We start from the raw sequence: 25,321 nt of genomic DNA, 5'->3' as shown, positions 1-25,321 counted from the left end.
AAGACTTTAAGAGGCTGCGAGAAAGATATCAACAAAGCCGATTGACCAGGTGAATATATCGCGCTAACGTCACGCAACTAGCTGCTGTAGATCGTGGAGCCGTTAGCAGGTTAATAGCCAGATGTGGAGGTGGAGACCAAAACAGAGCAATACTCGGAGTTAGTATTGGACTAAAATGTATCGGAGTAACGACAGCAAATAAATGCTAATGTTTAGGGATGTCCCGATCACCTTTGTTTGCTCCCGATCCGATTCCGATCATTTGATTTTGACAATCTGCCGATACCGATTTTTCCCGATCCGATCTTTATGCAATGCATTAAGAGAAAAAAAAGGTAACAGATAACGGCTGGTCATCCAACGCGATGAATTCAGCTATCTCGGCTGTTATTGTTGGCCTTGTCTCTGTTCTGGGGCAGTTTCTCTTTCCTTTTAGAAGTCTCTGAAAGTCTCGGTTGTTTCAGTGCCGTTACCCGAGTGGCCGCTGTGTACTCGTCGTGTTGTTGTTGGTGTTTGTTTCTCAGGTAGCGCATTAGATTGGTCGTGTTGAACGTAGCTCTGTTCTTTCCACCACGCGGAACCTCCGCCTTGCAAACATTGCATCTGGCTGTTACACTGCCTTCGCTTTCAATTTCATAATACTTCCAAACTCCTGACATTTTCTCCGTCCCGAGTCACCAGCTGCACGAAGCCTCTCGTTAGCTTGCTGCTGCTATTAGACACTGCGCCCACTCTGTTGCTTTGAGAGGAATAAGCAACCAGGTCTGAAAACAAGCCCAAAGAAAGCAACACATACATGATGTTGTGTAATTTTAAACTAAGTCCTCAGGATGACTTTAAGACGTGAACATGGTCATTTTTGTTTTGTAACATTAAATTAAAAAAAAATATTTTATAAAAAAAAAAAAAAAAAAAATCTCGATCCCCGATTTTTTGAAAATCACGTGATCGGCTCCGATCCCCGATCACGTGATCGGATCGGGACATCTCTACTAATGTTGTTCAGTAGTGTTTGCATGTGTTAATAGACCAATGTGTCCTAATGACTATGTCCACAGTAGTCACTTTATTCGGGGACACATTGATTCAGTCATGGTTTTCTGGATTCCCCCCCGGCTCTCCTTCGTGAGAGGAATGAGAAAGTGGGGAAACACGACGACATTTCAATGACTAGTAATGCATTTCAAAAGATGAAACCATCGTCTCACGACCACTATGGCCGCACGATTTTGGGAAAAAATCTAATTGCGATTTTTCTGACAAATATTGCGATTCGAATTGCGATATTTGTTTTTAAGCGACCCTACGGAAGTTTATTGTAAAATGCGGCCATGTCTCCGGCTAGGAAGGTCGTATCAACGGGCTCCCGTCTGTAGCACCCCGCAGCCCGAGCTACGAGTGAAAGAACTAAACTTACATGAAACTTCCGTTGCTTTAAAGTCGAGCTCCAGTTTGAGATTCTCCCTGTGATAGAAACACGTGATGGAGCGTCACTAACCTGACTCAGACGGTTCACCAAAGCATCTAAAGCTCCGTTGGAAGCCATTTGGAAAGGGCCGGCACTTTCAAGAGCACTTGGCAGGTGATTGGATCAATCTGTCTATCACCTTCTATCATGGGCCACTTCTGATTGGTTAACAATGGCTGGTACATGTGGAGCACAGCACTTCTGATTGGTGTGGATGACTGACACACAAGAATCGATTAACAGTTCAGCCCTAACGACCACTGGTTTCTGTCTCTGTCATTCGCCAGGTGGCCAGATGGGAGCATCGTACTCGCACCCTCTCAAAACTCTTCGGCAGCCCCTCGCTGGCGTGTTACTGCCTGGGGTTCATCATCATCCTGCTCAACGTCTCCCGCAGCCACAGGTGAAACACACTCTATCATTTAAAGGTCTCCTATTATCCTGTTTCTCATCAACATATCACAGGTCTGAGATATATACAGAGCCTGTCTCTGATTGGCTGGAACACCAAACAGATTGCAGCATTACCCATAATCCCCTCTGTTTCAGCCCTGTTTCCAAAGTGCTGATTCTCTGTCTGTTACTTCAGATGAAAATAAGAAGCCCCTCCCCACGCCCCTCTGAGAGACATTTGGTTACAAAGAACTCAATGGAGCTCTAGAGGAGATTCAGGTGATAAGGGGGGGGGGGGGTTACCTTGTTGCTGATTGGCTAATGGTTACTCAAGACAACACATCGTTATGACATCATAAAGTGGCCAAAATCTGATCAGCTCATTTTCAGACAGGTTTTTATAGAAACGGATCAAAAAGAGAGAAAATCTTTGTTCCTGACACTTTCAGAGTCTCTTTCCACAGAGGGGACACATGTTGATGTAGAAGAGACATGAAGAAGAGGGGACACATGTTGATGTAGAAGAGACATGAAGAAGAGGGGACACATGTTGATGTAGAAGAGACATGAAGAAGAGGGGACACATGTTGATGGAGAAGAGACATGAAGAAGAGGGGACACATGTTGATGTAGAAGAGACATGAAGAAGAGGGGACACATGTTGATGTAGAAGAGACATGAAGAAGAGGGGACACATGTTGATGTAGAAGAGACATGAAGAAGAGGGGACACATGTTGATGTAGAAGAGACATGAAGAAGAGGGGACACATGTTGATGTAGAAGAGACGTGAAGCCGGCCTTGCACTAAAATAGGCTTCAACGGCATCGAAGCTGTTTGTCCAGCATAGGTCAAACTGCACAGCTTATGACAGACATCAAAGCTAGGTCAAACAGAAAGACACACACCTTGTTTCCTACCCACTTGCGAGATGACTCCTGCACTTATGAGTGTCTTACATAAAGTTTCTATCCATTACCCAGTTGCTAAGTGCTACATCCAGCTGAGCCACTTTGCCAGAAACCTATTTTTATTTCACTCCGTCGCCTTTCTTCTCATACGACGTCCTTCTTCTGTCTCTAAGTGCTCTTCTCTCCCACTGCGGCACTTTGGCTTCGATTCTCCCATCCTTATTGTCGCCCACAGTATCTGTTTGTGTCGGTTTCGCCCCACGCCCTCAGAACAGAAGCCCAGTGGAAGTACAGCTGCCCACTGCGGGTCAAACACTGTGACAAAGCATGCATTCACAGCATGGCAGTTCCAGAACATCATTTCACTGAGTCTCTACGCGAGGCTGTGATGTCTGTTGCCATGGAGATAAGGTTAAAGTGCACACATCCTTTCCTCAAGCAGAAGTACAGATATTCATGTTTAAAAATACTCTGGTGAAAGTAGAAGTGCTGACTAAACTTCTTTACTCAATTAAAAGTAAAGAGGCTTGGCAATGTACTTCACCCTTAGATCCACAGGTGGGTCTTCTTTGACCCGGTGAGGTGGTTTTCTTCAAGTATCTTTGTAATTATATTTTTGTTATCATTTCATATTCCAGCTGTTCCTCGAAAAACATGTTTTGGATATCATGCCATTCACATTTTTGATTTACATTTTAAGAAATGTATTTCTACCCCACGCTTCCACAAGTGGGTCAAAAATGCTAAATATTTCTAGTGTGAACCAAAATATAATACTAAATATTATACAAGTGATTTTTCTGGCATAAAAACACATATTATTCTAATACGGGTCCTTTTAGACCCACTTCTGGAAGAGAGTAGGGTCCAGCCACTCTCAGGGCATCCAAGGGTTAAGTAGAAAGTACTGCTTTAAAGGGTACCTGACCTCCCTTTATATTAATAGAACAATAATGTCATTGTTAGCTAATGAATGTTTCCATGGGAACAACGGCAACATGACAACGTTTCCATTGGTCCCTCTTCTTTAGAGAAGACCAGGAAGTGATGGATACACGGATCGTGTTCCAACCAATAGGCACGCAGTGACTCTAAAGAATAATGATCACGCACCAACACACATTCAGACTAAAGGAACCAGCTGTTTGGAACATGAGAGAAGTAGAAAGTACAGGTATTTGTGTTCAACATGTAAGAAGTAGAAAGTACAGGTATTTGAGTTCAACATGAGAGAAGTAGAAAGTACAGGTATTTGAGTTCAACATGTGAGAAGTAGAAAGTACAGGTATTTGAGTTCAAAATGTAAGAAGTAGAAAGTACAGGTATTTGAGTTCAACATGAGAGAAGTAGAAAGTACAGGTATTTGTGTTCAACATGTAAGAAGTAGAAAGTACAGGTATTTGTGTTCAACATATAAGAAGTAGAAAGTACAGGTATTTGAGTTCAACATGTAAGAAGTAGAAAGTACAGGTATTTGGGTTCAACATGAGAGAAGTAGAAAGTACAGGTATTTGAGTTCAAAATGTAAGAAGTAGAAAGTACAGGTATTTGAGTTCAACATGAGAGAAGTAGAAAGTACAGGTATTTGTGTTCAACATGTAAGAAGTAGAAAGTACAGGTATTAGTGTTCAACATGTAAGAAGTAGAAAGTACAAGTATTTGAGTTCAACGTGTAAGAAGTAGAAAGTACAGGTATTTGGGTTCAACATGAGAGAAGTAGAAAGTACAGGTATTTGGGTTCAACATGAGAGAAGTAGAAAGTACAGGTATTTGGGTTCAACATGAGAGAAGTAGAAAGTACAGGTATTTGGGTTCAACATGTGAGAAGTATAAAGTACAAGTATTTGAGTTCAACATGAGAGAAGTAGAAAGTACAGGTATTTGAGTTCAACATGTAAGAAGTAGAAAGTACAGGTATTTGGGTTCAACATGAGAGAAGTAGAAAGTACAGGTATTTGAGTTCAACATGAGAGAAGTAGAAAGTACAGGTATTTGAGTTCAACATGTAAGAAGTATAAAGTACAAGTATTTGAGTTCAACATGAGAGAAGTAGAAAGTACAGGTATTTGAGTTCAACATGTAAGAAGTAGAAAGTACAGGTATTTGGGTTCAACATGTGAGAAGTATAAAGTACAAGTATTTGAGTTCAACATGAGAGAAGTAGAAAGTACAGGTATTTGAGTTCAACATGTAAGAAGTATAAAGTACAAGTATTTGAGTTCAACATGAGAGAAGTAGAAAGTACAGGTATTTGAGTTCAACATGTAAGAAGTAGAAAGTACAGGTATTTGGGTTCAACATGAGAGAAGTAGAAAGTACAGGTATTTGGGTTCAACATGTGAGAAGTATAAAGTACAAGTATTTGAGTTCAACATGTAAGAAGTATAAAGTACAAGTATTTGGGTTCAACATGTAAGAAGTAGAAAGTACAGGTATTTGAGTTCAACATGAGAGAAGTAGAAAGTACAGGTATTTGAGTTCAACATGAGAGAAGTATAAAGTACAGGTATTTGGGTTCAACATGTGAGAAGTATAAAGTACAAGTATTTGAGTTCAACATGAGAGAAGTAGAAAGTACAGGTATTTGTGTTCAACATGTAAGAAGTAGAAAGTACAGGTATTTGAGTTCAACATGAGAGAAGTAGAAAGTACAGGTATTAGAGTTCAACATGTGAGAAGTAGAAAGTACAGGTATTTGTGTTCAACATGTAAGAAGTAGAAAGTACAGGTATTTGTGTTCAACATGAGAGAAGTAGAAAGTACAGGTATTTGAGTTCAACATGAGAGAAGTAGAAAGTACAGGTATTTGTGTTCAACATGAGAGAAGTAGAAAGTACAGGTATTTGTGTTCAACATGAGAGAAGTAGAAAGTACAGGTATTAGAGTTCAACATGTGAGAAGTAGAAAGTACAGGTATTTGTGTTCAACATGTAAGAAGTAGAAAGTACAGGTATTTGTGTTCAACATGAGAGAAGTAGAAAGTACAGGTATTTGAGTTCAACATGTAAGAAGTAGAAAGTACAGGTATTTGTGTTCAACATGAGAGAAGTAGAAAGTACAGGTATTTGAGTTCAACATGAGAGAAGTAGAAAGTACAGGTATTTGAGTTCAACATGTAAGAAGTAGAAAGTACAGGTATTTGAGTTCAACATGTAAGAAGTAGAAAGTACAGGTATTTGAGTTCAACATGTAAGAAGTAGAAAGTACAGGTATTTGTGTTCAACATGAGAGAAGTAGAAAGTACAGGTATTTGAGTTCAACATGTAAGAAGTAGAAAGTACAGGTATTTGAGTTCAACATGTAAGAAGTAGAAAGTACAGGTATTTGTGTTCAACATGTAAGAAGTAGAAAGTACAGGTATTTGTGTTCAACATGTAAGAAGTAGAAAGTACAGGTATTTGTGTTCAACATGTAAGAAGTAGAAAGTACAGGTATTTGTGTTCAACATGTAAGAAGTCAAAGTAAAAAGTCGTCAGAAAAATAAGTAGTGGAGTAAAGTACTGATACCAGAGAACTGTACTTAAGTACAGTAACGAAGTATTTGCACTCTAATGTGTGTGTGTGTGTGTGTGTGTGTGTGTGTGTGTGTGTGTGTGTGTGTGTGTGTGTGTGTGTGTGTGTGTGTGTGTGTGTGTGTGTGTGTGTGTGTGTGTGTGTGTGTGTGTGTGTGTGTGTGTGTGTGTGTGTGTGTGTGTGTGTGTGTGTGTGTGTGTGTGAGGGAAGGAGGCGACATGGAGGGTTATTGATCCATGAGGTAATGCCTGTGTAGGTGAACGGATCATGTCAGAGACTCTCTCACACACACACACACACACACACTGTTGCCAGGGAACAAGCTTCGTCAAAGTGATGAATCGTTTTCTCTTCTGCTTCTGAGGGGAGCGATAATCAACACGGTGCAACACGAGAGAAACTAGAAATAGTAGCGGTGCACAGCGGGAACAGACCGAGGTGTTCGATGGCAGACATGCTCAATTATTATGGAAGTATTCATTAAAATAAGCTTTGAACCTCTTGAAATGCTTTTAGTTGCACTTTTGTCACTTAGATACTCCAATCATCTCCTGGGAAATTAGCTGTAATGGAGGAAGAACATCGTGTGTCATCATTTCTATTTCTATTTCACTCAATCCCACTTACTCAAGATTAACAAAAGCCAAGGAGGTTGTGTTTTTCCGTTCACTTTGATAACGGAAACAAATACTGCCCAGATATTCATGAAACTGAGAGTATGGGTGCAGCTCCGGCAGATCCAAATGTTACTTTATTAAAGATAGGAAAGTCCGTGGAGGAGGTCGGCTCTCTAAGAGTATTTGAACTAAGTAATATTCAGTATATTGTTTAAAGAAACTATCAAATGGGAATCCAGAACAAGCAGCTCCCGTTTATCAATCATCTCAAACACACTCTACTCCACTCCAGTTCAGAGGTACATGGTGTACTTCTCCTCCACGACATGTATTTAATACCTTTAGTTACTTTACAGATGTGGATGAATGATGTGAAATATAATCAAGTGCAGTGGCGAGCCGTGGCTTTTATATCGAGGCCCTCTGACCCCCGCCCTTTCCCTCGAAAAAAAGGAACAGTTGTTACGTCACAGCCTTCAGCGGAATTTCAAACTTCCATCTGTGTACAAACTTATCTCGTGCCCTCATTGGTCATGTGCGCGTTCGTGTGTGTTGGGGGAGGGGCTCTGTGAGGAAGAGGCAGATTGTGTATTTTCAAATTCTAGCGCACTCGAGCCGGTTTCTCCTAAATTACCTACCCCACCTTTAAGTGTAATTTGGCATGCTTTTGTTTTGAAGGCGAGTTTACGCTGTTGACAGGAAGTTGTTGTTGCTATGGAAACAAGAAAAGTTTCACAGCGGGCGGAACTTGTCATAAAGTCCGCGATAGTAAAACCCACCCATTTAGAGGGAAGACATGATTGGCCAATCGTATTGTCAGTTGACATTCAACTCTCGTTCAGTTACTACAGCGGGCCCTCTGTGAGTTCATAGCTGGACGTCCAACAGCTCCAGGCCGTTTCTCAATCGCGAGGATGCTGGCTTGGTAGTCGCGTACTTCCAAGTCACTTCCTTCAGAAACGAAGCAAGTATACTTCCAAGCCACGGCTTCGGAAAACGAAGAAGAATGGAACAGGCTAACAAGTGTGCCACTCTCTCTAACGGTTTCAACATAAACTGTACCGAAGGTAAATACCTCACGATGTCTATCTAATTATGAACTTGCTTTACTTTCACGGAACACATTGTTGGTGATAACAAATGTAACAAAGTAACATATTTACCAACACATGTTCTACGCCACTATACTTACATTTAAATGTGTGCTGTGTCGGTTCAGCCATTCTCCGCAAGGGTTTTTGAAATTGGTCCGTGCGCAAAGCATTGTGGGGATTTTAAGGACGCGAAGTCTACCCATGTGCAGCCTCGAAATTTCCCCCAAACCAAGGACGCGGCCTCGGTGGAATTCCAAGTATGCTGGAGATTGGAACAGTCCTTCGGCGGCACTCGATGACGTAGCATCCTTGAAATATTGGCTTGGAAGCCAGCATCCTCGCGATTGAGAAACGGCTCCTGTCTTCACAGTAACTCACAGAGAAGAGCTTCTTTCATTTAACCCTTCACATTCTAACAGAAACTCAATAGGCAGATTCAAAGGATTTATTTCTTTGGAAATGTTATTTTAAATACAATTAAATCAAGTTATTTTGGTAAAACTAATGAAAAATATAACTAAAAACATATTTTAAATATATTAAAAAATGTATATATATTTAAAAAAATATTTTTAAATAGTATTTTGTAGAATATCTTTGGCCCTCAGAGAGGACCTAGAGGGCCCTGACGGCTCGCCACTGATCAAGTGTTGAATCAGACTTTAGTTCCACCTGGAGTAAATCCACCAGCTACCCTGCAGTCTACAAAGTACTTCAGACTAGCTGCACCTCCACCAGCTACCCTGCAGTCTACAAAGTACTTCAGACTAGCTGCACCTCCACCAGCTACCCTGCAGTCTACAAAGTACTTCAGACTAGCTGCACCTTCACCAGCTACCCTGCAGTCTACAAAGTACTTCAGACTAGCTGCACCTCCTCCAGCTACCCTGCAGTCTACAAAGTACTTCAAACTAGCTGCACCTTCACCAGCTTTGAGAACACTTTCATGATCAATCATTATAAAACATATCATATATATTATTCTGAAATGGACCAATCTGCACAACGACTACTTTCACTGTCTTTCACTATATTTTGATGAGAATACTTTCTACTTTCACTTGAGGAACATTTTGAATGCAGGACTTTTACTGTAACAGAGTATTCCTATTCCTACACTCTGGTACTTCTACTTTTACTCAAATACAAGATCTGAGTACTTCTACTTTTACTCAAGAACAAGATCTGAGTACTTCTACTTTTACTCAGAACAAGATCTGAGTACTTCTACTTTTACTCAAGAACAAGATCTGAGTACTTCTACTTTTACTCAGAACAAGATCTGAGTACTTCTACTTTTACTCAAGAACAAGATCTGAGTACTTCTACTTTTACTCAAGAACAAGATCTGAGTACTTCTACTTTTACTCAGAACAAGATCTGAGTACTTCTACTTTTACTCAAGAACAAGATCTGAGTACTTCTACTTTTACTCAAGAACAAGATATGAGTACTTCTGCTTTTACTCAATACAAGATCTGAGTACTTCTACTTTTACTCAATACAAGATATGAGTACTTCTACTTTTACTCAATACAAGATCTGAGTACTTCTACTTTTACTCAATACAAGATATGAGTACTTCTACTTTTACTCAAGAACAAGATCTGAGTACTTCTACTTTTACTCAAGAACAAGATCTGAGTACTTCTACTTTTACTCAGAACAAGATCTGAGTACTTCTACTTTTACTCAAGAACAAGATCTGAGTACTTTTACTCAAAAACAAGATCTGAGTACTTCTACTTTTACTCAAGTACAAGACCTGAGTACTTCTGCTTTTACTCAATACAAGATCTGAGTACTTCTACTTTTACTCAATACAAGATATGAGTACTTCTACTTTTACTCAATACAAGATCTGAGTACTTTTACTCAATACAAGATATGAGTACTTCTACTTTTACTCAAGAACAAGATCAGAGTACTTCTGCTTTTACTCAATACAAGATCTGAGTACTTCTACTTTTACTCAATACAAGATATGAGTACTTCTACTTTTACTCAATACAAGATCTGAGTACTTCTACTTTTACTCAATACAAGATATGAGTACTTCTACTTTTACTCAATACAAGATCTGAGTACTTCTACTTTTACTCAATACAAGATATGAGTACTTCTACTTCTACTCAAGACAAGATCTGAGTACTTCTACTTTTACTCAAATACAAGATCTGAGTACTTCTACTTTTACTCAAGAACAAGATCTGAGTACTTCTACTTTTACTCAGAACAAGATCTGAGTACTTCTACTTTTACTCAAGAACAAGATCTGAGTACTTCTACTTTTACTCAAAAACAAGATCTGAGTACTTCTACTTTTACTCAAGAACAAGATATGAGTACTTCTACTTTTACTCAATACAAGATCTGAGTACTTCTACTTTTACTCAATACAAGATATGAGTACTTCTACTTTTACTCAAGAACAAGATCTGAGTACTTCTACTTTTACTCAAGAACAAGATCTGAGTACTTCTACTTTTACTCAGAACAAGATCTGAGTACTTCTACTTTTACTCAAGAACAAGATCTGAGTACTTTTACTCAAAAACAAGATCTGAGTACTTCTACTTTTACTCAAGAACAAGATCAGAGTACTTCTGCTTTTACTCAATACAAGATCTGAGTACTTCTACTTTTACTCAATACAAGATATGAGTACTTCTACTTTTACTCAATACAAGATATGAGTACTTCTACTTTTACTCAATACAAGATCTGAGTACTTCTACTTTTACTCAATACAAGATATGAGTACTTCTACTTTTACTCAAGAACAAGATCAGAGTACTTCTGCTTTTACTCAATACAAGATCTGAGTACTTCTACTTTTACTCAATACAAGATCTGAGTACTTCTACTTTTACTCAATACAAGATCTGAGTACTTCTACTTTTACTCAATACAAGATATGAGTACTTCTACTTCTACTCAAGAACAAGATCTGAGTACTTCTACTTTTACTCAATACAAGATATGAGTACTTCTACTTTTACTCAATACAAGATCTGAGTACTTCTACTTTTACTCAATACAAGATATGAGTACTTCTACTTTTACTCAAGAACAAGATCAGAGTACTTCTGCTTTTACTCAATACAAGATCTGAGTACTTCTACTTTTACTCAATACAAGATATGAGTACTTCTACTTTTACTCAATACAAGATCTGAGTACTTCTACTTTTACTCAATACAAGATCTGAGTACTTCTACTTTTACTCAATACAAGATCTGAGTACTTCTACTTTTACTCAATACAAGATATGAGTACTTCTACTTTTACTCAATACAAGATCTGAGTACTTCTACTTTTACTCAAGAACGAGATCTGAGTACTTCTACTTTTACTCAATACAAGATATGAGTACTTCTACTTTTACTCAATACAAGATCTGAGTACTTCTACTTCTACTCAAGAACAAGATCTGAGTACTTCTACTTTTACTCAATACAAGATCTGAGTACTTCTACTTTTACTCAATACAAGATCTGAGTACTTCTACTTTTACTCAATACAAGATCTGAGTACTTCTACTTTTACTCAATACAAGATCTGAGTACTTCTACTTTAACTCAAGACAAGATCTGAGTACTTCTACTTTTACTCAATACAAGATCTGAGTACTTCTACTTTTACTCAATACAAGATCTGAGTACTTCTACTTTTACTCAAGACAAGATCTGAGTACTTCTACTTTTACTCAAGTACAAGATCTGAGTACTTCTACTTTTACTCAATACAAGATCTGAGTACTTCTACTTTTACTCAAGAACAAGATCTGAGTACTTCTACTTTTACTCAAGACAAGATCTGAGTACTTCTACTTTTACTCAAGACAAGATCAGAGTACTTCTGCTTTTACTCAATACAAGATCTGAGTACTTCTACTTTTACTCAAGAACAAGATCTGAGTACTTCTACTTTTACTCAAGAACAAGATCTGAGTACTTCTACTTTTACTCAAGACAAGATCTGAGTACTTCTACTTTTACTCAAGTACAAGATCTGAGTACTTCTACTTTTACTCAATACAAGATCTGAGTACTTCTCTCTCCTCTGTTGATACCTGCCGTGACGTCCTGTGTTTTTATACTTCTAACACATTGACGGTTGTTCTCTGGAAACACAATAGACTGTTTCCAGAGTACAGAAAGTGCTGCTTCATTCTAACGGACTCGTGAATACTTTCACTGATTCACTTGCTGCATTATCGACTTCCTTTAAAGCTCCAGCACAGATTCAAACACTGCTTGACATTTAAATGGTTATCGGCTTGGCACGCTTCAGTGGAAGAGCCCCGGGCTCTCACCGGCCCACTCGCTTCCTTCTTTCTGCTAAGGAAGCATGACGAGGTGGGAGGTTTGGTTTTCATACTTTGAGGTTTTAAATGTTAAGATTTATACGCCTCTGTTGATGCTCAGCAAATATAAAAACATTAAAAAAGGAATATGCCAGAACCCTTGTTCTTTCGTACTTCAAGCATGCAGACACGACAACAACATGAATGTCTGCTGATGCATTTTAAAATAAACAAATCTAGCAAATTGATTGAGTTGTCAAACAGATAGTTGACTCCAAAGAAAGGCACTTTTTGATAAAGATTTTTATAAAGATGTCCAAGTGAGTTCAGGCCAGGGTGATCAAAGAAGGAGAACTTCTACTTTTATTTAACACAGAATCCACTAGATAGAAAAGGTCTATAAATATCATTCAGGCCAGTTATTTGTGTGTGTGTGTGTGTGTGTGTGTGTGTGTGTGTGTGTGTGTGTGTGTGTGTGTGTGTGTGTGTGTGTGTGTGTGTGTGTGCGTGCGTGCGTGCGTGCGTGCGTGCGTGCGTGCGTGCGTGCGTGCGTGTGTGCTCTGGCGAGTAATCCTTTCGGTGGAAAGTGAAGGCTCACAGCTGGAAACGGAAAAAGGCATAAAGCTTTTAAGTAAATGCAAACGGACACCAGGAGAAAGTATGTTGTAGAAAAAGTGCTTTTTCATTTCTCTGAAAGACAGATCACTTCCTGACGTTTAAGGTCTTTTGCTAAAAAACTTTTTTCACAGGAATCAACTCATGGATTCACGAATAAATCTAATTAAAAATAAAACAATTTCACTACTTTACAGATCAACAGACATGAATGACGGTGTAACAAATATATAATAATGGCCAGAAATAATTTAAAATACAAAGAAAAATAAATAAATAAAAGGCCATATGATAAAGGGATAACATCGATGACATCGATGGCCATTGTCCGAGCGTCCTAAACATGTAAATAAATACCATCATTACAAAATACTAACATGTGCAATACTTTTATCACTATTATTTAATTATGTTCTGATAAATAACGTGCCGTTTCTACCTCGACGGGTTTAGCACTGCTAAATATAAACTGTTAATGTGGACATTAATGATGTGACCGTCTGTGTTACTGTTCGTGTACAGTTTCATGCTCACGCTGCTGTTTCATTGCATCTCCGTAGCGCTAACCTCACACATCGAGTGCTTTCACGTGATCGTTGACCCGTCATCAGATTCAGACCTCAAAGCCTTTCACGCGGAAAACCCCCGTCGACTTCCCGTCCTCCAGACCCCACACACACACACACACACACACACACACACACACACACACACACACACACACACACACACACACACACACACACACACACACACACACACACACACAGACATACAGACACACACACACACACACACACAGACACACAAACAGACAGACAGACACACACACACACACACAGACAGACAGACACACAGATACAGACACACACACACAGATACAGACACACACACACAGACACACACACAGACACACACACACACACACACACACACCACACACAGACATACAGACACACACACAACAGACAGACACACACACACACACACACACACACACACACACACACACACACACACACACACACAGACAGACAGAACAGAACAGACAGCAGTACAGACCAGGACCACACACACACACACACACACACACACACACCACACAGACAGACAGACAGGACAGACAGACAGACAGACAGACAGACAGACAGACAGACAGCGACAGACAGAAGACAGACAGACAGACAGACAGACAGACAGACATACAGACAGACAGACAGACAGACAGACAGACAGACAGACACACAGACACAGACACACAGACAGACAGACAGACACACACACAGACACACAGACAGACAGACACACACACACACACTGCATAGAAGCGGTTGCAGCAGAGTTTGAAAGGGAGCCGGAACGAGAACATGCTTGTTGGTCATGTCGTCAAAGAGTCAGACTTCGCAGGTTTGTTTGATGCATTGAGACTTTATTTGATCAGCTGTTAGGAGTCTGGCACAGAGCATGACTGTATATATAAATACATACCATTAGCTTTAGAGAAGACCCTTTGGTTCTGCGGGTGGGCTCAGAGTGGAGCTGAACAGAAGCTCAGAGCATCAGTAGATTATCTTGAACCAATCAAACCTCTAAACCCATATGTGTTTTGTGTGTGGGTTGAAGCCAAGTTGCAGGTGTCCCCATGCCGACACACCTGCATGCAGAGCTGCTCGTGCTCCAGTCGGCCGTGATGGGGTACAGATCTTGAATAAACACATTACAGTATGAAGGGGTTTGCTGATTCACTTCAATGTCATCTTTAAAAGAAGCTATTTAAAAGGGCCAGTTTTATATATAAGACTATATAAAAATACATATATAAATATTTAATATATATAAAATAATGTATTATATATTATTGCATTGGATTATTATCGGATAGGGTAATAACTTCATAATTAACTACGTCTGGAAGCAGAAGCTTAGCGTAAATAATTGCAAGTCTCTCTCTCTGGAGAATGTCACACAATGATTTAAAAAAAGAAAAAAAAGTTATATTTTGAAGAAAAAAGTCAGATTCTGAAAAAAGGCAAATTTGAGATGCATTGTGGGACATGTAGTTTATGGGCAGCGTGCTTCTGTAAATCGTCATGTAACCGAATAATAAACATATTATATTCTTTGCAAGCTCTTGTGGGGCCGCATGAAGTGAAGTCACGGGCCGGATTTGGCCCCCGAGCCTTGAGTTTGACACCCCTGCTCTATTATTTGTATTTCATTGTAATTTTCATTTCATTTCAAACCTTTATTTATACAGATAAATTCCATTGAGATCATTGATCTCTTTTTCAAGGGAGACCTGCTCAAGTAGTTCCACATGAAACATAACAACATAAACAGAACAACAAAAGGACATCATACAGCATCATTTACAAAATTATCCACATAAAAAGGTACCAATAGCTTCTGATTGAGTAGCATCCAACCGAGCTTTAAAAACATTTAGTGGCACCAGATTGTTCAGTTTCCATTTAATTTGCAGACTATTCCAAGACAGAGGAGCTGCATCTAAAGGCTGCTTCCCTAAGACAGTCCTAGCAGTTGGCACATTTAATAAAACCACAGCATGCGATCTCAGGCAGTAGCCACTTACAATTCGCCGTGAGATCAGGGAGCAGATGTAAGATGGAAGTTTCTCTAACATGGCTTTGTATGTGAACGTGTACCAGTGACTGAGCCTCCGTACAGCTAGTGAAGGCAAACCAGCCCTTGCATACAGGGCACAGTGAAGGGTTAATGCTTTATAGTTTGCGCTGTGATACGCAGCATCTAACTGGACCAGGCAACGGGCCGGTGCATTCATATAGACCAGATCCCCAGAGTCCAGCACAGGTCAAAGGTCACAGAGCCTTTTCCTGGCCTCAAGCGAGAAGCAGGACGTGTTCCTGTAGAAGAACCCTAGCTGCACCCTCAGATTTTTAAGCAGGTTATTGACATGGAGTTTAAAAGTGAGACAATCATCAAGCCAGATACCAAGGTATTTGTAACAGGCAACAACTTAAAGTTTTGCTCCTTGCGTAGTTACAATATCTAAAACAGGCTCTGGAGTCTGTTTAGCTTTAGAAAAGAGCATTACCTTGGTTTGATCAACATTTAGAAGAAGCTTTAGTTCAGAGAGCTGAGTCTGAATAGTGTTAAAAACAGCCTGTAATTTAACACCAGCCTCCTGAATGAGGGACCTGCACAGAACATCACGGTATCATCCGCTTAGAAATGTAAAGTAGCTTCATCCACATTATCACCTAAACCAGGGGGGTCAAACTCAATTCATCGCGGGCCACATCAGCATTATGGTTGCACTCAAAGGGCCGGTTGTAACTTTAAGATTATATAAATATACATATATAAATATTGAATATATATAAAATAATGTATTATATTACATGATTGCCTCTGCATTGTATTATTAAAAAAAAATTATCCAACGATTTACAGACCACTCTTTCCCCATGTAAGTCAATGGGAAAAAGTGTTTCCGGGCCTGGCAACCAAACGGTGTAAACAGTGTAGTACCACCGTTTGGCCACCACGAATATTTTCATCTGAGTCCGACGCACTTCCTGGGGGCTTGGTTGGGACCGGTTGGGACATATTGCGCTGTCGGGCGTTGACCAATCACGAAGCGTCATTTCTTGACTGGCAGCAAAAACAACCAATCACAGCAGTGCTTCTCTGGCTGGCTCTGTCCAATCACAAACAAGAAGTGTTCTCCCTAAAGGAATACCCTTTCCGTCCAATGTGAAATGCTGTGGCGTTTTCTGAAATGCTGTGGTGTCTTGCACTTCAGGACCACCGTACGTATTATATTCTTTGCAAGCTCTTGTGGGGCCACATACAATGAAGTCGCGGGCCGGATTTGGCCCCCGGTCCTTGAGTTTGACACCCCTGACCTAAACTGTTGATATATATGGAGAATAAAAGTGGTCCTGAAACAGAACCTTGAGGTACACCATTAGAAATGTTTAACCACTCAGAAGACAGTCCATCAAAGTGAACACATGGGACCTTTCAGAGAGGTAGTTCACAAACCACCCACTGCAAGGCTGGACAGGCCGATACTGAGCAGCCTCTGCTTTAAGATGAGATGATCGACGTGTCAAACGCTTTGGACAGGTCGATAAACAGAGCTGCACAACTCCGCTTATTATCTAAGATACTCTCCACATCATTCACACGTTCATCGTGGCAGTGATGGTGCTGCGCTGCTGTCTGAAGCCTGACTGATGTTTAGACAGGATGTCATTGTTACATAAAAACACCTTTACCTGTTCACTCACTAGGCGTTCAAGAACCTTCGCCAGAACTGACAGTTTAGAGATTGGCCTATAGTTATTTAAAATAGTTGCCTCCCCTCCTTTCAGCAAAGGCAAGACATACGCAGACTTCCACACTTTTGGAATTGTATTTGTGCTGAGGGAGAGGTTACAAAGAGAAGTGAGAGGTGGAGCGATAAAATCTGCAGCTATCTTTAAAAAGAAAGGCTCTACGTTGTCCGGGCCGGCCGGTTTCTTAGGATCTAACTTGGATAAAGCTTCACGAACAACATCAACAGTAAAAGGGGTAAAACTGAAAGGGTTTTCCAACACACGTTGTTCAGAGTCACGGACTGGAGCGTTCACAGAAGCAGAGTCAGTGACAGAATCAAACAGAGAACCACAGGACACAGAATGCTCATTAAAGCAATGTAGCATAGAGCCCTGTCCGATAGAGAGCCAGATGCTGTGGTGAGGCACGGAGGCAGCTCATTACGGATATCGCCGGTGGATAACGATTTAATAGCTTTCCAAAATGTTGAAAAGCCATTAAATAAGAACGATGCCTCGCCAACAGCATGCGTCATGAGCAGCATGAGTCGTATTAAAGTAGGTCCACATAACAGTCTTTTATTTGGTTCAACACACATTTCCTTTCGGTCGTCTTTTCTCTCTTTTCACTTATTTTCTGCCCCTTAAATCCACAGTTAAGGTATTCTTCACAGCAGGGCGATGCCCCTTAGCACCTCCACTGAAAGCAGAGCATGTACCTGTGTGAATAAAGGAGGTTGTGATGTGTTTCCTGCAGCATGACGGTGGCGATGAGGCAGCAGGCCCGCTGGGATCTGATGGAGCGGACGGATGTGTGTTATGTCGGTGTGGCTCTGATGGTTCTGGGCACGGTGCTCGTGGCGGGAAGCTTCCTGCGTCTGGGCTTCACGGGAACCTTCCTAGGTGGGTATCAAACACGCTGGAAGATATTAAGGGCGAAGTCTGGTGGTTTTCACATGTTAAGTGTTTGTTTGTCAACTGAATGCATTCACTAAAGTCAGCCTGAAGCATCCTTGGTGCTCTCAGTGAACACAGAGCGACAGATCAGACGCACGCTGAAGGCTCCTCGAGCAGCTCTCACGGATCCTGCTGCTTTGTTACGTGTTTGTTTTCCATGTGTTGTGTCTTGATATGTGTCTGTTGGTGTTACACATGGAGCTGGATCTGACCATTCAAGTATTATCGTATCGTAATGTATGTTGCACAGACAGTTGCATTATGGGAAGTGTATGATCCATGACCTCCATTGGGGACTTCATCTAGGCCTTTACTGCTTAGATTTTTCTTTGGTAAACTTTCATATCTTCTTAGTAAGACCCTTTTTCGAGTGACTTAAGTTCAGCAAGGCAAGGCAAGTTTATTTATATAGCACTTTTCAACGCAAGGCAATTCAAAGTGCTTTACAGAAAATGAAAGACATTAAGCATTCAAAAAGAAAAGCTAATAAAAGAAACATTAAAAGAAAAAGTACATGGATAAAAGTTACAGTGCAGTTTAAGATGTGAATAGTTCAATTAAAAGCAGCGACAAAAAGAAAAGTCTTCAGCCGTACGTTTTGTATTTTTAAACGTTTGGGATTCAGTTGTCCTCAGCAGTTAGTAGCATGCTTACGCGCTTGTCTTAAATATCCACATGGTAAATATCCACATGGTAAATATCCACGATTCGGATCAGTGTTTCAATGCCTTTGTGAGTGGGGTCTCATCCTGACTTTCATTAGGTTATCCATCTTCTCCCGCTTCTCCGTGGGCGGGCCGCGGGGTATTCGGTCATCATTAAGTTAGTTAAATAATAATATGTATTTCTAAAATATAAAATCCTCTTGTTGTGGTTATAGAACCGGCCTTAAGACCCTCTTCTTTCGGCAGGCCTTCGAATACACTTTGAGCACGGTACACCTGGAGTCCTGCCATTTTTATCGCTATCTCCGACTTTTATTTTTGTACTCTATTTTATATTTTATTTTTTGATTTCTTATTATTACAATTATTTGTTTAATCTCTCAAAGTGTATCAGTATCCCTTGTTGTGAAGCACTTCGAGATTTGTCTTGGCAGATGAGAAGCGCTATATAAATTAAATATATATTATTATAGTCAATTGTATTATGACCAGTATTTGTTTTGTGTGTTATTATAGGAGCTACATAATATATTGTTAAATTCTTATCTTGAGACCTGAATATTTAGATATGTTTTTATATGCTTTGAAACTTATTTTCATACATTTTGACGTTTTCTTTCCGCAAAGTTTATTTTTATTTGTAGGACTGCGCCCAAAGACTATGATTTCTGCCCTACTTATACTTCTATCATTCGATGTTCTGGATCACGGCTCATGTGCGACGCATCCGTGAGAACAGCATGCAGACACTCGCTGTAAGAAACGTGACTGCACACACCTTCGTATTCATGTGAACACACACTTGCCTGCCCTCGCGATCAGCACATGCAAAACGTTGCCTCTGCCTCGAGGACAGCCATGTTTGTTTTCATTGGTTGCGCCATTGTGTGCTTCCAGGCATCCAATCAAATGGGCACGAGTCTCATCGTGTGACCATGTGACCATGTGACCATGTGACCATGTGACCACATCAGGTTTCTAGGTCAGTCCGTTTTGAGTGTTTTTGAGTCACCACCAACATCCAGACCGTCTCAGATCATCACCTGCTTCCCTCTGTGCCCACTACTCCTCACCTGTGTGTGTGTGTGTGTGTGTGTGTGTGTGTGTGTGTGTGTGTGTGTGTGTGTGTGTGTGTGTGTGTGTGTGTGTGTGTGTGTGTGTGTGTGTGTGTGTGTGTGTGTGTGTGTGTGTGTGTGTGTGTGTGTGTGTGTGTGTGTGTGTGTGTGTGTGTGTGTGTGTGTGTGTGTGTGTGTGTGTGGACTAGCATTACTATACTTGTGGGGACCTAAATCACGTCACAGTCACGTGTGGGGACTCGCCTCCCTTATGGGGACACATTGGAGGTCCCCATAAGGGGAGTCATTAATTTTAGGGTGAAGACTTGGTTAGGGCAGAGGTTGCGCTAGACTTTTTCACTGCCCGTCATTTTGACGGACAGGATCGTAACATTTCCTTCAAAATTCAGTATTACCCGTCGGCCTTTACACTCTGGGGGGGGGGGGGGGAGAGAGAGAGAGAGAGAGAGAGAGAGAGGGAGAGAGAGAGGGAGAGAGAGAGAGTCAACTGTCAACCGATGGGGGGGGGGGGGGGGGGGGAGAGCACGGTCGTGAATGCATGCCCTGCACCTCGCGGGAGTGCGCACAGCGTAAAGCCAAAACTCACAGACATTTCAATGACCTGTGCGGCACAGTTGGGTTTGGAAACGGTATGATGTGTGTGTGTGTGTGTGTGTGTGTGTGTGTGTGTGTGTGTGTGTGTGTGTGTGTGTGTGTGTGTGTGTGTGTGTGTGTGTGTGTGTGTGTGTGTGTGTGTGTGTGTGTGCGTGTGTGTGTGTGTGTGTGTGTGTGTGTGCGTGTGTGTGTGTTCACTTTGCATGCAGATCAAGCAGAGGAATCACAAGAGACTCCGATGGGATTTGTTTATTCTCAGGCCGTTTAGTGCAGGACTCTTTGAATCCACTTCTCACAGTCTTTCTTCAAGGACCACAGCGTGAGTGACGAGACGCAGCCGATAAGAATCACTATCACCGTCAAAACATGTGAGCTCTGACGGCAGGAAACAGATAACAAGAGTGTTGAAAAACTGATGCCCATTTCCAGAGGGTGAATTGTACACACTGACGGTTTCATGGATAAGAATGCAGTCTCTCTTCAGTATTCATAAAGCTGAATGCCAGAGAGGGGAAGTAGTGGAGTACAAATACTTTGTTACTGTACTTAAGTACATTTTTCTGGTATCAGTACTTTACTCCACTACTTATTTTTCTGACCACTTTTTACTTTGACTTCTTTTTTTCTACTTCTCACATGTTGAACTCAAATACCTGTACTTTCTACTTCTTACATGTTGAACTCAAATACCTGTACTTTCTACTTCTCACATGTTGAACTCAAATACCTGTACTTTCTACTTCTCACATGTTGAACCAAATACCTGTACTTTCTACTTCTCACATGTTGAACACAAATACCTGTACTTTCTACTTCTCACATGTTGAACTCCAAATACCTGTACTTTCTACTTCTTACATGTTGAACTCAAATACCTGTACTTTCTACTTCTCACATGTTGAACTCAAATACCTGTACTTTCTACTTCTCACATGTTGAACACAAATACCTGTACTTTCTACTTCTCACATGTTGAACTCAAATACCTGTACTTTCTACTTCTCACATGTTGAACACAAATACCTGTACTTTCTACTTCTCACATGTTGAACTCAAATATCTGTACTTTCTACTTCTTACATGTTAAACTCAAATACCTGTACTTTCTACTTCTCACATGTTGAACTCAAATACCTGAACTTTCTACTTCTCACATGTTGAACTCAAATACCTGTACTTTCTACTTCTCTCATGTTGAACACAAATACCTGTACTTTCTACTTCTTACATGTTGAACACAAATACCTGTACTTTCTACTTCTTACATGTTGAACTCAAATACCTGTACTTTCTACTTCTCTCATGTTGAACTCAAATACCTGTACTTTCTACTTCTTACATGTTGAACTCAAATACCTGTACTTTCTACTTCTTACATGTTGAACTCAAATACCTGTACTTTCTACTTCTCACATGTTGAACCCAAATACCTGAACTTTCTACTTCTTACATGTTGAACACAAATACCTGTACTTTCTACTTCTTACATGTTGAACTCAAATACCTGTACTTTCTACTTCTTACATGTTGAACACAAATACCTGTACTTTCTACTTCTTACATGTTGAACTCAAATACTTGTACTTTCTACTTCTTACATGTTGAACTCAAATACCTGTACTTTCTACTTCTCTCATGTTGAACTCAAATACCTGTACTTTCTACTTCTCTCATGTTGAACTCAAATACCTGTACTTTCTACTTCTCACATGTTGAACACAAATACCTGTACTTTCTACTTCTTACATGTTGAACTCAAATACCTGTACTTTCTACTTCTTACATGTTGAACTCAAATACTTGTACTTTCTACTTCTTACATGTTGAACTCAAATACCTGTACTTTCTACTTCTCTCATGTTGAACTCAAATACCTGTACTTTCTACTTCTCACATGTTGAACTCAAATACCTGTACTTTCTACTTCTTACATGTTGAACTCAAATACCTGTACTTTCTACTTCTCACATGTTGAACACAAATACCTGTACTTTCTACTTCTTACATGTTGAACTCAAATACCTGTACTTTCTACTTCTCACATGTTGAACAATGACATTATCTATTAATATAAAGGGAGGTCAGGTACTCTTTAAAGCAGCTGCTAGCTATGGGTACTTTTTACTGAAGTACATTTCAAAGCCTCTTTACTTTGACTTGAGTAAAGAAGTTTAGTCAGTACTTCTACTTTCACCAGAGTATTTTTAAACACGAGTATCTGTACTTCTACTTGAGTAAAGGATGTGTGTTTTGCCATCTCTGCTGAATACCATGTAGCTGCTACATGTAGCATTGGCATGCTCCCCAAGCTAAATCCCTTGACATAAGCTATTGAATAGAAGCATGTATTGTCATTATACAAGTACAACGAGAATAGTAAAGCTACTCCGTTTAAGGTGCCATCAAAACATTCAGAAAAAGACACTCAGCTTTCATACATACAAATAATAACAAAATAAAGTGCGGGAAAATAGCATGTATAGCATTGAATTAGCTGCCCCATGTGGATATGGGTGTTTAAGGGCGTGAGGAGGATTGTTACGCCTCACCATAATCTGTCTGCACAACAAAAACACACACACACACACACACACACACACACACACACACACACACACACACACACTGTAGAAGGATAAAGCCTGAGGGTGTGTGTTGTAACTTGACGTGTCTCTTTCACTCTCTAAAGAGCTTCTGGAGTCAGGGTGACCTGATGATCCAAAGCGATGGCACAGAGTTAGAAACAACACACATCTAAACAAAACGACACACACAGCTTACTGGGGGTCCCCTCCTTATCGCACACACACAGCTTACTGGGGGTCCCCTCCTTATCGCACACACACAGCTTACTGGGGGTCCCCTCCTTATCGCACACACACAGCTTACTGGGGGTCCCCTCCTTATCGCACACACACAGCTTACTGGGGGTCCCCTCCTTATCGCACACACACAGCTTACTGGGGGTCCCCTCCTTATCGCACACACACTTCCCTCACCTCTTCCAACACTCTCTACTCCGCAGCAAATACATGCTGCCGATTCTAAAACCACAATGCAACAGCAGTGAGAACACGCAGAAGTTAGGCTCTGCTTTCAACTCAGACTTGTGCTGCAGGTCGACGCTCAGAGATGAGGTCAGGCTTTGTATCCAAACCAAACGCTCGCTGTATAATCTGTCCCCCTGCAGTGAGGACATGAGGGACATTGTTATACTAATTGGCATTAACAGCTTTCCTCTGACAGCAAGCAGGACCAGCAGCGCCTCATGTCACGTTCACTTACTCAAGTAAAGTTTCCAGTGTGTGTGTGTGTGTGTGTGTGTGTGTGTGTGTGTGTGTGTGTGTGTGTGTGTGTGTGTGTGTGTGTGTGTGTGTGTGTGTGTGTGTGTGTGTGTGTGTGTGTGTGTGTGTGTGTGTGTGTGTGTGTGTTCCAGGTGATTATTTTGGTATCCTGATGGAGGAGAAGGTGACATGCTTCCCCTTCAACGTCTCCGAGAACCCGATGTACTGGGGCAGCACCGCCAACTACCTGGGACTGGCTCTCATGTAAGTGTGTGTGTGTGTGTGTGTGTGTGTGTGTGTGTGTGTGTGTGTGTGTGTGTGTGTGTGTGTGTGTGTGTGTGTGTGTGTGTGTGTGTGTGTGTGTGTGGTGTGTGTGTGTGTGTGTGTGTGTGTGTGTGTGTGTGTGTGTGTGTGTGTGTGTGTGTGTGTGTGTGTGTCTGTCGGGCGTCAAACACGTGTTTACCAAAGTGCGATCCTGCAGATGAAAAAATTATGTTTTATCCAATTCCTCTTTTTAAAAAGGTAAAAACGTCTGCGTCCGTGCCTCGTCTCCACGACAACTGTGACAACATTACATGAGTCATTGCTAGGCAACCAGTGGTGTAGTGGGCGTTGGACGCGGGGGCACGCCGTCCGTACCCCCACTTATTTGAAGCATGATTTTTTTTTTACAGTCTAATAAATATAAAATCGCCCTTTATTATGATATTGTTTAAACGGCATCATGTTGAGTGACAGGCGACACAGGGGTACCCCCCCCCCCCCCCGTTGACAGTTCACGAGCGCGTCCATAGTGTCTCCCCCCGCCCCGTCCACCCAGTCAAAACATCTCCACGACACCACATTAAAAAAAACCTAAAAAAGTCATACACGTGTGTCATCACTCCCCCCCCCCCTTTTACCTGTAACGTGTTGTCCACTGCTGATCTCAAATATATACAAAGTCCCATGATCCTCCTTAGCAACGGTCTGTTATCCTTAGCAACGGTCTGTTAGCGTCAATTAGCAGACCTATGGAGTGTCCGAATTTACCAATCAGAATTAAGTATATTTCAACTAAGCCGTGTTAGAAATTGGAATCATTCGTGTCACATAGGACACAAAAAGTCGTCTCAAGGCGGCAAATTGATGCTGATTTTCTTCTTGTATCGTGTTATTAATACATGCTGGAGATGTGAGATGTACAAAAACATCCATCATGCTTCACTGTATGAGAGTCCTCCAGTCCTCCTTTGTCATATTCTCAGTCACAAACAAAGACGGGAGGTGAAAAATAACTCCCCGCTGTGCCACACACACACACACACACACACACACACACACACACACACACACACACACACACACACACACACACACACACACTAACTGGTCTCTCCGAGTCCTAGACAAAGCATCAGCAGGCACACATTAGCACTCAGACGTTTACTTGAGTCGGAGCTGGAGCTGGAATAGCTGCTGATTGTCACTATTATTATGTTCACATTATCTTCAAGGACCGACCTGGAGGACGAGTCTTCAA

The 25,321-nt window shown here is 40.9% G+C and overlaps 1 protein-coding gene across 1 annotated transcript; it reads left to right on the top strand.

The window, feature by feature from the left end:
• Positions 1-1,755: 1,755 nt before the first annotated feature.
• Positions 1,756-24,067, top strand: pemt (phosphatidylethanolamine N-methyltransferase; the record flags this gene model as incomplete). The annotated part of the gene is made up of 3 exons (XM_034077047.2): positions 1,756-1,871; positions 17,981-18,126; positions 23,952-24,067. Coding segments are annotated over 3 exons (378 nt in total), but the record flags the coding sequence as incomplete, so codon positions are not given.
• Positions 24,068-25,321: the final 1,254 nt, after the last annotated feature.

Source organism: Pseudochaenichthys georgianus, unplaced genomic scaffold (assembly GCF_902827115.2).
Source record: "Pseudochaenichthys georgianus unplaced genomic scaffold, fPseGeo1.2 scaffold_1246_arrow_ctg1, whole genome shotgun sequence".
Classification (NCBI taxonomy): domain Eukaryota; kingdom Metazoa; phylum Chordata; class Actinopteri; order Perciformes; family Channichthyidae; genus Pseudochaenichthys; species Pseudochaenichthys georgianus.
The sequence above is the reverse complement of the archived record's forward strand: the minus strand, read 5'-3'. Positions and strand labels throughout refer to the sequence as shown.